General features: G+C 38.3%; 1 protein-coding gene across 5 annotated transcripts in view; it reads left to right on the top strand.

Moving 5' to 3' along the window:
- NCOA1 (nuclear receptor coactivator 1) overlaps window positions 1-12997 on the top strand; it is a 214653-nt gene that overhangs the window by 189699 nt on the left and 11957 nt on the right. For all 5 annotated transcript variants that reach the window (XM_077774063.1, XM_077774064.1, XM_077774062.1 and 2 more), the window contains 3 exons: window positions 2720-2821; window positions 4583-4985; window positions 11121-11295. In XM_077774063.1, coding sequence (XP_077630189.1) covers window positions 2720-2821; window positions 4583-4985; window positions 11121-11295 — 680 coding nt within the window. The remainder of the gene's footprint in view (window positions 1-2719; window positions 2822-4582; window positions 4986-11120; window positions 11296-12997) is intronic.

Raw genomic sequence — 12997 nt, 5'->3', positions numbered from 1 at the left:
AGACAGCCAAAAATGTCTTCAGACATTGCTAAATGTCTCTTGTGGGGCAGAATCATCTCTGGTTGAAAACCTCTAGCTAGGTAATGATCTTTTAGTTTTCCTATTGAAGGACTTCTTGGTAAGGCATTGGAAAAAAAAAAACAAAACACATTCAGACAAAATGTCAGCCAGTCTGAAGTGTGTGTGTGTGTGTGTATGTGTGTGTGTGTGTGTGTGTGTGTGTGTGTGTGTTTTATACGTGTGAGTTGAGTTTGTACTGTTTTAGTGGCCACAAGCCCCACATTTCCTTTTATAATACAAGCCTTTTGACCTGGCCTCTGTAGACTTTTGAATTTATGTCCCCAGCTGTAAAGACTACTGACCACTCTCCACCCACCAACCAAAAATCAAGATTTCCAAAGAGTTAAAGGATATGGTGATAATTTTGGGAAGACTTCCTTGGCAGAAATAGAACTTGATCTGCTTGCCAGATAATGGGTAGCATTTTAGTAGGTCGGAGTGAGGCAGCTGTACACTGCATTAGTTAGGTTGTATACAGAGATGGTCAAGGGGAGGTTGGGGAAATGAATAAGAATTATTTCAAGGGCAGAAATAGATCGACTTACAGAAAGTGTTTGTAGATTACAATAATTTCTTCTACTTCCAAAAATAGCCTGTTTATTTTCCAAGGTAGTAATATATTTCCTAAGGTTATTTTCTCATTTTTACAACCTCTCAGGCATCTTTCCTCCATCCCCACCCACTGCATTCTCACACTCTCTCACAATTTCAAGAATATATAAAGCTGTAAGTTTGGAATCCCAACTCCCACTGCCCCAGCAATATTACTTGTCTTCCTCACTGTGTATTCGTGTATTTTCACCTATGCTCATTGCCTTGTCTTCTGTTTTTAGACTCGCTGTACTTTCTGCCTCAAGTTCACTCTGCCATCCTCCTGCCATTTGGCATTCTCATCTTTCAAGGTCTCATTGAGCTCACTCACGCTCTTGGTCCCTGCCTTCATGCCTTCAGCTGAGTTAGTGGTAGACATCCTAGCACATACACGGACAGCACTTGTGTGTGGTGCCGTTCTTTATGGGCCGCTGCCACTCAACATAGAATTCCCAGAGAGATAGGTTCACCTCTTTAGCCTTCAACCTTTATGTAGTATCTTGCATACACTTCCTGGTTTTTTTATGTAAATCTTCATGAAATTCATGGCTTATTTAAAATATGTCTGTGGTCTGTGGAATTTAAGAAGTGTATTGATTTTTGTACTTATGAGTCCCTTTGACTTTTAAAACCATAATGTTCATATCGTTATTTTTTAAGTGGTTCCAGACGTTTTCTCCTATTCCACAAATGCCTGAAAATTTTCACTTAATGCTTATATTCTGTTGACCTTTTCCCCCCAAAAGTTTGTTTTCTGACCTAATGGGAGTCAGAAAATTAATGAAACCAGAATTAAGAATTGAGCTGTTTGGAGATAGGTGATTTCATCACTGTTTACAGCAATATGGATTTTCTCATAAAACTTTCATAGTCTTTCTAGTTTGCATCTAGTATATTGGAATATATTAAATATATTAAAATATAAACTATATTGACATGTTAATATTATTATTAGTATTTTATGTTATAAAATACCATATGAACACAAAATAGTATTGATACTGTTGCTGTTCTCTCTCTGAACAGTTTATTTAGACCAAATTATTGAGCAAAAATTCATTAAGCTATAGATTATCAGGAAATATCACTTCCAAGGATGCTTGTTTTAGTACCTGGTAAAGTTAAGGTATGCCTATGACCTGGAACCCTGAGCCCAATACAGACAGCATCTTCCAAACTAGCAGTCCATACAAGACTGTTCTGTGGGATATATGTTAATGGCTATGTGTCAGAAAAAAAGGTTTGTGAAAGCAAGCTGCATAGTATAACCCCTTCTTGAAGATCCATAGTATACTTTGGTCGGTTAAAGGCTCATAGAATTACTGCAGTAAAGAAATCTGTTTCACCTTGTGTAACCCATCATTTCCAGTACTTAATACAGCACAGCATGCCATTTTCCTGGCACATCTATTCATATCCTGCACAACAGTGTTCTTTAGAACACCAATTTGGGAAATGCTGGTCTAAAGTAATTACTTCTTCTAGTTAAATAAATAGTCTATTTTCTCAAACCATTTGTTTCTTACATAATTCTCTTCAGTGAATGAAATCATGTTGGATTTTCCCAAATATGCACCCATCCGATAGTGAGCCTCCAAATGAGAAGTGCCTCAACTTTTCCATTCATCTTCCAAACTTTTATAGAATGTGCCCTATTATAGACTTACTTTTATATTTACAAGTGTTTAAGACTGAGGGCTGATATTTCTTTTCTCTCCATTATTGTACTTGACTAAAATAATAAAGTATTAGAATTTTTTAAAAAGTACACTATATGTATGATATGTATATATACCTATGTGCATATATATATATATATATGTACATGTATATGGATTCTTCTTTTAAATGCTCTGTCATACTTGGTTCCTGTTCTGTAGACAGGAAGTATTTGATAAATGTTAGGAATTGCCAGCCTTTTGGCAAATAAACACAGGAAATACTCTTATTAAACCTGTAATACTAAAACTTGTTAGTAATCAGTAAAAAGTTTGTGTTATTCTGTAAGGGCCAAAGTATATGTTTGCATATAGAAATATGATATCTCATTGTTTACATTTTTCTCTAGTTGATACACCAAAATCGGCAAGCTATCTTAAACCAGTTTGCAGCAAACACTCCTGTTGGCATCAATATGAGATCAGGCATGCAGCAGCAGATTACACCTCAGGTACTGTGGGAAAACCAGACATTGCTAGTACTCCTCTAACCCGAGCTGTGTTTCTCAGAGTGTTGACCGGAGTGTCTGAAATGGTCTGTGAATTGATCTTCTAACGTAGTAGTACAGCTTTCTTCTAGAATGACTTTATAATCAATGTGTGATACCCCTTACTGATATTTGATCTAAAGCCAAGGGTTCCTGGTTTGGTTTTATTGGTATTGTTGTCATTGCTATTAGATACCAGATGACTAAGTAGAAAACTCTTATTGCTATCCTGAATAATACCAGTAATAAGAAGCCTAGATAAGAAACTGTGAATGGTAGCTGAAACCTGATCAAACCTCAGTATTGCTGAGTTATCTTACCTACCTTGTGTTCTCCGCTCAGTCTGAGCATCAGCGTTTTCTGGTTATTTTAAAATCCTTGTGTACGAGCCCAGAGTCACTGAAACTTTAAACATAAAGGGAATTGGGTAGCCTTCTGAGTCTTGGCTAGTACTCACTCCCTGCTTAACTTCCACACATACTTTAAAATTTTTGCTTCAACCACTTTTTTATGTTTCCTTAACCAAGGTGACATAAAAATTGGGGAGATGAGGAATTTTAGAGAGGATTCAAACAATTTTTCTTTTCTCCATAAAATGCCTAGATGGATTTGGGCAAATACAGGAATCTAACTGTTAACCAAAAGGCCAAATATTCACAGAAACTACTGTTAAGCAGCAGACATTGGCATCTTCATGGATCCACACTTGGGTTTCCCTGTCTTAAAAACCTCAGTGATTAGGTCATGCAAGGTTAATTAGGTTATAAGGAAAGAAGACCCCACTTTTGGAATTCGCATAAAGATGATTTCTGTCGGAAAGTCATATGTCACAGTTTCTTCTAGATTGGACTATATCTAGTTGGCAAGTTAATTTTAAAGGAGCTGAGTGCTCTAATCAGGTCCTCGATGTGAACTGAAATTTTCTGAGGAAGGCTTTATTGACATGCCGTATTGCTTTACGGGCTAGATCAAAAAGTGATTTTAGCGTAATTTTATGGCTTCTTTTATCATGACTACTATTACAGCTATTAAAACATACAGTCCAATGCCTGGAGTAGTCTTTACTGCAACAGTGATATAAAATAGCTGGTTCCATTTATTTCTGTTTGGTATTTTATTTCTAATTAATTATTTTCTTTTTAAGTAACAATTTATTTGGCACTGGAAATCCTGTGAAAGGAAGAATTTCTGATTCTTCCTTTTTAAATGGTATTTGTAGGTTTTCTAATTGTAAAGATAATGCATGTTCCTTATAAGTAATTTGGAAAATACAGGAAAGTATAGTGAAGAAATTAAAATCAACTATAATTATATTTTATTCATGAAAGTGGAATAAATGATCTTAGTGAGAAAAGGCAGGGGCGTGCCTGGGTGGCTCGGTTGAGTGTTTTGACTCTTGATTTCACCTCAGATCATCGTGTGTGGTTCATGGGATCGAACCTCATGTCAGGCTCTGCACTGGTGGCATGGGTCTTGCTTGGGATTTTTCTCTCTCAAAATAAATAAATAAACATTAAAAATGGGGGGGACTAAGAAACACAGTAAATTGGGGGGAAATGAAAAAAATGTCTCCTGACAACCTGAAGTCAGAGAAGATCGAAATCAAAGTGATAATTGGTATGTTTTTTGTTGTCCCAAGCTACTAGGCTTTATCCTGTAAGCTTTCCAAAGTACATGGTAATGATAACAATATTAATAAGTGAGGATTTATTTTCTCCTCTGCAGCCACCCCTGAATGCCCAAATGTTGGCACAGCGCCAGCGAGAGTTGTACAGCCAACAGCATCGACAGAGGCAGCTAATACAGCAGCAAAGAGCCATGCTCATGAGGCAACAAAGCTTTGGGAACAACCTCCCTCCCTCATCTGGACTGCCAGTTCAAATGGGGAACCCCCGTCTTCCTCAGGGTGCTCCACAGCAATTTCCCTACCCACCCAACTATGGTACAAATCCAGGAACCCCACCTGCTTCTACCAGCCCGTTTTCACAACTGGCAGCAAATCCCGAGTCGACCTTGGCCAACCGCAGCAGCATGGTGAACAGAGGCATGACAGGGAACATGGGAGGACAGTTTGGCACTGGAATCAGTCCTCAGATGCAGCAGAGTGTCTTCCAGTACCCAGGACCAGGTATGAGGACTACGCCTCTGTGCTGCTTCATATGTATAGGTGCAGGCTCGCCGTCCGCGAGGCACTGGGAGTCAGGAGATCCGGGTTTCGGGCTCCTCTCTTGCCACTGACGGCTTTGGGGCTTGTTGATAGCTAAGACGGTTAAGTAGAGAATCCAGAAGGACCTGATTCTAAAATCTTTTAACATTTTGTATGTAAAGCACATTCTTTTATTTTCTTACTTTCTGTCATGGATCCTCGTAAGAATCTCATGAGAGTCCACTTCAGACAGTGGGTTGAAGTACATTAACTCAAAATTTGCAGTTTTTCCCTTATGTTGGAGATTTTGGTCTTTTGATAGTTTATATAGGGATAACCCATCTTTACAAAGTGTCTCAGACTTATTGGTAGAGCACTCTTAGCTGTTTAAGTTGTAAGCTGTTCTCTGGAATATCAGGAACTTTCTGGCTTTCAGGAGGTTTTATCCTTTTTAATCATTTGCATTGTCTCCCTTTTATTCTCTTTGTCCTAGGTGATGATGTTCCTGGAAATTTTACTTCTGTCACTTTCAGATTCTAATGGGTAGTGTCAATAAAACACATTTAGTTAATCCATGATGTTTAATCAAACTTTGATGAAAAGTTAATGGCAAATTCCTGGGGAAAAAATTGAAACACATCTTTTCATTTTATAAGTGAAAGAAAAAGCAAATTAGAAGGCAGCCTAAAAATGAATTTCCGTGAGAAGGCTGCTATTTGACTTGAATAAAATGTTGAGGTTCTATAGAGATTTCTTTCATGGCAATATGCTTATCAACTTTGACAGCCAAATCAACTTAGTCTTTCTTTCTGGTGGCAACAAGTGCTAAAATCCTGTGACTATCAAATGAAGTTATCTAGGGAGACTGGTGTCAGACAGCACCAGAATTCTCTAAGACCTTTTACTCAGAATTATGTCACATCAGTGCCTTTGTCCTCAAGACAGTGAAGTCATCTTTGGCTGGCTTGTATCACTGACAATAGCTGTATAGGCAAGAACAGGATTATAAATCCATATTCTAATTATAATATCGTCTGAGCCTTTTGAAGGCCACTTTCATTTGTCTTATTATTTCTGTATGCAAAGAACTTGACAAGGCTTTTTCACTTTATTCTAGCCTACAGAAGTACTTCCTCCCGACATTAGAAGACTCCATTAGTTATCTCTTTCCCCACTCCTCTTCAAAAGGCACCTTAGCGCAGACAGCACATAGAATTGTATTCATCATATTGATTACAGAGCCTCAAATCAAAAGATTATCTCATTCATTGGCAAAAAAGAAATAGCTGTGAGTAAGCCAGACATTAGTAAATTCCCCAAAGACTCTTTTCTCTTAAAAAAAAAAATACAAACAGTACTTCTATCAATTTTCAGTCATGCTCTTTAGCACCTCTTCTCTGGAAAGCCAAGAAAGAACTTCCTATCCTGCTCCCGTTCCTTAACAAAGCCACCTAGAAAAGCAGGGCTTTAAAACCCCATTTCCAGTGAAATTGACAAGATTTCTTTCAGAGTTGTGGGTCTGGTCTGTGACCTGTTGCCATGTCCTTCTACACACAGTGACTAAGATAATGAGTGGGCGGAGCTTACTTCTTCTCTAAGCCACACAGCTGGATGTGGTGCTCCCCTTTGTAAGGCTTTATCTGGTACCCAGATTTTCCTTCTAGTCCAAATTTTGATTAGCAGAAAATGCTTTTCACAAAATAAGAATTCAACTTTGATAAAGTTAGCATTCATACTACAAAAAGAATCCAGACGCTGTGTGCACGTGAGAGAGTAGTGTTTTCATCCAGGTGCAAATTGAAATGAATGACAGAGCTTTCAGTTCTTCCCTGAACTGCTTCCAAATAATGGGGTGGGTTGTCACTTTTTCTGGAGAGCAAAAGAACATTTAAAGAGGCAATGTTTTTAATTCTTCCACTGTTCTAAGTTATAAACCCATTCCAACATTATTAGCAAACCTGGTAGAAATCTTCAACACCAGGTTTCGTGGGAATACAAATTCAAGTTCTGGAAATGTTTCAACCTTTGCAAATGAGGCCTTCTTTCAAAAAATAAAATAAAATCAAGGCTACCACGTATTTTTATATATAAAGTTTTATTGTAACATAATCATCCTCATTGGTTTACATAGTGTCATCTGTAGTTGATGGAGTTGAGTAATTGTACCAGAAACCTTGTAGCCTGCAAAACCAGAAATATTTCCTATCTATCCCTTTGCAGAAAAAGTTGATTGTGTTCATTGATGATAGTAAAGCCAAAGGTTGAATTCATTAACTTTAGTCCTTTGCTTTGGCATCTTTTCAATATAGGCCCACAGTAAATGAAGGAACATGTGGGTAATAGTAATGACAGAGTATACTTCCTTTTATTTCTGAAAACCACAAACATTTCTAGACCATCATGCCTTAATGATGAGTGCACAAGAACAGAATTAGACGTTTAAAATTTATTTTATACTAAGGTGATATTTAAAGTAAATATGATGGAAATTTTTACAAAATGTTTTACCCACTTCATGAATTCCTTGAAGCCAGCCCACAGTTCCCTCTTCTGTGAACTATAGTAAACACGCTACCCCACTCATTCCTCCTAAGTGATCTCATCTACTCCTGTGGCTTCAGTGACCTCGTCATGCTAAAGACTCTCCTGTATCTCTAACCAGATCTCCTGGCTCTTGTGCATAGCTGCCTGATGACAGACATACTTGAATTTTCTTTTGACCAGCACCCAAACTCAACTTGTCCAAAGCTGGACTCATCAATTCCTCTTTCCCTTCTCTGCATGTGTCAGTGTTCCAGTTGTAACAGACTTTTCAAGTTCCAAGGAAGAATACATACCTTACTGTCTCTACTTACTAGGCCTTGTACATCCTGAATCCCCTCTCTCAAAGCAATATCCTTCATTCACCTGCCTCATTCTTGTTCCTCCCCTCTTCCAAAGATGCCTCCTCTGGGAAGCCTTCCCTAAGTGCTCCCAATTATAAGCATCCATCACCCTGTCTTATAGTCACTTGTTCACCTAGCTGCCTTTTTACATAGCAAGGTCCTTGACTGAGCAAAGTATTACCCTTTTTAGTTTCTCTGTTGCTTAGCACAGTGATCTAGTGGAGAGAGTAGCTGCTCTATGAATCTTTGAAGAAGTAAATGAATGGAAGGATGAATCCCCATTCTAGTTGCTGCTGCCAAATGGCTGTGATGCTATTTATGGTCCAGCAGGGATACTTAGCATGGCCTAGGCAAAGACAGAATTGTAGAAATTTTAAACTGGAAGGAACGAGATTGTCTAGTCCAAGGAATCCCAAGGTCCAATGTGGTAGCCGAGCCGGAATCAGAACTCTGACTATCCCTCCAGTTATTATTCACAAGCTGATTCTTCCTTCTAAAAGTAGGTCATCTGATAAGGAAAACAGAATGTGAGATGAGTCCAGAAAGAAATGTCAAAAGTATGCCGATATACTTGCAATCTCTTACTTACTGTTTAACTTTGATTTTACAGAATAATGTCCTGAATACAATAAATATCTTTTCTCCCTCCTACATACATGTTTTTCTGGAAGAAATTATTTCATCATTAATGAGGTTAAAAATGGATTAGGAACTGAGAAGTATCTTTTCAAAGATCACAACCAGAATGGTTAAAATTTAGAATGTGTGCAGGTAGTCAACATATAAATGAAGATGTTGGGGGTAAAAACCATCTTCTAGAGTCATAGATGAAAACAAGTTCTCCGTATATTCTGAGTCAGATATTTATCAGAAGTTAAATTACACATGGAGAAAGCAGCAGAGAGAAAATATGTAGCTTTATTTATAAATCTTTACCAAAAAAAAGTTATTAAACATATAATGAAAGAAAAAACAATAGGAAGTCTACAAGCTCAGCTTTCACAGAAAATTTTAAATATTTTAAAAATTGTAGCCTATAGGGGCACCTGGGTGGCTCAGTCGATTAAGCGTCTGACTTCATTCAGCTCAGGTCATGATCTCACGGTTCGTGGGTTGAAGCCCCGCTTCGGGCTCTATGCTGACTGCCAGCTCAGAGCCTAGAGCCTGCTTCAGATTCTGTATCTCCCTCTCTCTCTGACCCTCCCCTGCTCATGCTCTCTTTCTCTCAGAAATAAATAAAAACATAAAAAAATAAAAATTTAAAAAATTAAAAAATAAAATTATAGCCTATTAAAAAAACAAAATTGGATAAGTTAACTACATTTATAGCCAAATTAACCAAACAAAAAAAGAAAAATCATAACAATGGCAAAACACAGAATATGCAATTATATTTACAAAGAGACATTAAGAACACAGAAACATGCTTATGTTATAATCATAAGGGAAAGAAGCAGGTCACAAAATTGTGCAATATTTTATGAAGGAAGCTTTGAAGGAATTAAACTAAACTATAATCAAATTATGACATTATTTTTTTCTGTACCTTTATAACTTTTCAGTACCTTGAAAGTATTTAACTATGAAATGTATACAGGAAAAAAATACAAAGTGCTAGCATTACAGAAGTCCTAGAAAAGAAATCCATTTTTACTCTTTTAAATTGTTATGCTCTTCCACTTTTGCCCAAGATGGAGTAACAGGAACCAGATTTATTCTCCCATCTGAAACAAACAAAAAAATCAAAGTACATTGAACTATAGTTTTTGAAATGGTCCAGACCATGCTGCATGGAGAGAGAAGCCAGCAGGAGCCAGTGGTTTCTCTAAGTCGAGCCCAGGGAGCTGGGAGTCCAGGAAAGCCAAGGCAACTAGAGGTCTCAGGGCACAGGACCAGGAAAGAGAGAGTCACACAGAGAGCCACAGAGATGTGCATAGGGTCCCACTCAGGTTGTGTGTGTGTGTGTGTGTGTGTGTGTGTGTGTGTGTACAAACCAATGCTAGGGAAAACTACCAGGAAAGATTATAAAGAACAATTTACACAGTTCGCACAGGGCCAACTTCTCTTCCCACCAGCCAGAACAGAAAACCTCATAATTCATGGGATGTCAAGTAGAATGATCAGAAGGGTTTTGCCTCAGTAACAGGGAAAAATATGCCCTAAACTCTGCTTTTGTCTCTTGAGGCACAAGACCCAAAAGAATTAAACTGTCTCCATGTGATCTAACTACAACCCAGACAAAGTTTGAAAATAGTTAAAGGACTTTTAAAAATCCACTACCTAACAAGGTAAAATCCACAAGGTCTGGGATCTGATCTTTTTAATTACCAGGCACACAAAGATGCAAGGTAATAAAACCAATAATGAGAAGAAAAATCAAAACTAACCCAGAAATCACACAAATGATAGAATTAGTGGACAGGAATTGAGACATATAATTGTCTCAATGTATAATTTGTAATAATTATACATTTATTCTCTATGGTCAAGAAACTTGAGGAAAGCTTGCACATATTAAGTAAAGGTAAGGATTATATAAATAAAACCAAAGTCAAACTTCTGGAGACAAAAAGGACACTGAGATGAAAAGTATAGTCGATGAGATTAAAAAGGAGATTAGGCATTACTAAAGAAAAGATTCGTGAATTTGAAGATCTAACAATAGAAACTGTACAAAATGAAATCAGAAAAAGACTGAAAAGATTCTGAATTCACTCTAAATTGATCTCATAATTCAGTGCAATCAAAATGTCAGCATGCTTTTATGTAGATTATAGCTCAATAAAGCTTAAAAGAAAGGACAGGGAAAGGAAGAAGAGCCCACAAAGGTGACTGAATGGACAGAAAAACTTTCTCATTTTTCATTTCATACATGCATTTGTCTTACCTTTCCTTTTCTAAATTATTTTTATGACACAGATAATGTTACATATGTGCCTTTATACTTAAAAATTCATGTAAACAAGAGCAGAAAGAAAATCATGCGTAATCCTGGTACCCAAATCAATAGCTCCATTACTAGAAAGCATTCTTCCAAGCTTATTTTATGTTTACTTGTCTGTTTATACTGAAACTTCCTGCCTTATTTTGAAGAGACTGAAATGTTTTCCCTACTCTGTTGAATAGGCTGTTTCTAACTTCTAGTATGTCAGATCCTTGTGGGGTTTTTCTCTTGTATGGGGTTAATAAATTTATAGTGTATTCACTTAAATTAATTTGTGTCAATTTGCAGGAATGGTTCCCCAAGGTGAGGCCAGCTTTGCTCCATCTCTAAGCCCTGGGAGCTCCATGGTGCCGATGCCAATCCCTCCTCCTCAGAGCTCTCTGCTCCAGCAGACTCCACCCACTTCTGGGTACCAGTCACCAGACATGAAGGCCTGGCAGCAAGGAGCAATGGGAAACAACAAGTAAGGGACAGTTTTTATATATGCGCATCATCCCTGATCCTCTGCAGCACAGAGCACGCCTGCCTTCACAATCCAAATAGAAGATTATCAGCTCCTGCCATTTGCAAGTTCATGGAACTGAGCTTTGTGTTTTAGCAAAGAGAAATAATGACTTTTAAGTCCTTTTAAGTTTCAAGTCATTTTTAAGGCAAATTTGTATGTTTACAGTACGAAAAAGTGTCCTAATGGCCCTCACTCAACCTCTCCCTGCCACCCCCAGCACACCTGAAGAATGTGATCAACACCTATATGTAACAGAGCTTCCCTGCAACAGATGTAGAAATGGGTACTTTAAAAAAAAAAAAAGTTGTTCTTTATAAAAAACACTTAAAAATCCTAAAAGTCTTAGGGATGCCTGGGTGGCTCAGTTGGTTAAGCATCCTATTCTTGATCTCAGCTCTGGTTTTGATCTCAGGGTCATGAGTTCAAGCCCTCTACTTTAAAAAATCTAAAACTCTAAAGGAAGAATGGTAAAACATAAGAATTCACCAGAGCTGAATAGTGGGCACACAGGTTTCACCCTTCTCAGCACGTTTGAAAGCTCTCGTAGCAACAGCAAACGTTCTGAGGCTTCTAAGCCTGTTGTGCCTCAGCCAGCTTTTTGAATCTCAAGATCTTCAGTGGCCTCATCTTGCCCATTCTGCTTAGGATCGTCTCACGAACGTCATTTTCCCCCCGAATCCTGGCTGCTGAACTTTTCACACTTCACTTGAGTTTTGTAAGGGTTTTAATTAGGTTGTGTCTTGGTTCTAATGACAGGGAAGCCGTTTGATCTGACAACATAATAAGTAAGGCAGTTAAAGTTGAAAACTTAAGACCCTATTCTCTTATTAAAGTTCACTGAAAGGTGAGAGGAAGTCTTCCCTTTTGAGAACTGCACAGCTTTTAGTGAGGACTGTGTGTGAATTAGGTAGAAATGGAACCATCTGTGTAACATGCAGGAACAAGGTAGTCTCCTAATGTGTTCTAATCCCAGCTTCCTAAATTCAGAGTCCATGGTCCGTGATTATAAATCCAACTAAACTCTAGCTCCATACCCACACATAAGCAGTGAAATGTGCCCTGGTAAAAGCACAGTCCTGCTGCCAGGTCCGCTCCCCACTTTACAGTTAAATTCCCTAAAAGATTATACTCTGATGCTACCTCTCCTTCCATTCCTTGTTGGCCAGTCAGGCTTTCATCCCTACCACTTTTCCAGAAGTATTCTTGTCAAGGTCAGCAGTGTCCTGTACCATGCCAATGCAGGGATTGTTGGTAGCATTTGATATATTTGAGCACTTATTCTTTCTTGAAGCCCCTTCTCCATTTGCTTTCTGGAACAAATTTCTCCCTGGAGGAAGGTGACTGTCATCGTATCTTGGTGTCCTCCACTAGGTCTTTGTCATCTCTCTGACCTCCATATGAAGGCCTCAGAGCTCATTCTGTCTACTTGTTCTCTTGGTTATACCATCCACTGTTAGGGCTATAAATGCCCATGTCGCTGTTCAGGACTCCCCAATTTAAATCTCCAGCCCTGCCTTCTCCCCTGAACATCATAGTGGATGTGCAGCTGCTCAGTGAGCATCCCAGTCAGAAATCTGATAGGCACCTAAAACTTACCTCGTTCTTCTCCCCAAAACCCGCTCCTCCCCTTCTTTCCCCATCTCCGTAAATGACAACCTCA

Source organism: Crocuta crocuta, unplaced genomic scaffold (assembly GCF_008692635.1).
Source record: "Crocuta crocuta isolate KB4526 unplaced genomic scaffold, BGI_CrCroc_1.0 scaffold246, whole genome shotgun sequence".
Lineage (NCBI taxonomy): Eukaryota > Metazoa > Chordata > Mammalia > Carnivora > Hyaenidae > Crocuta > Crocuta crocuta.
This window is presented reverse-complemented; position numbering and strand designations above follow the sequence as displayed.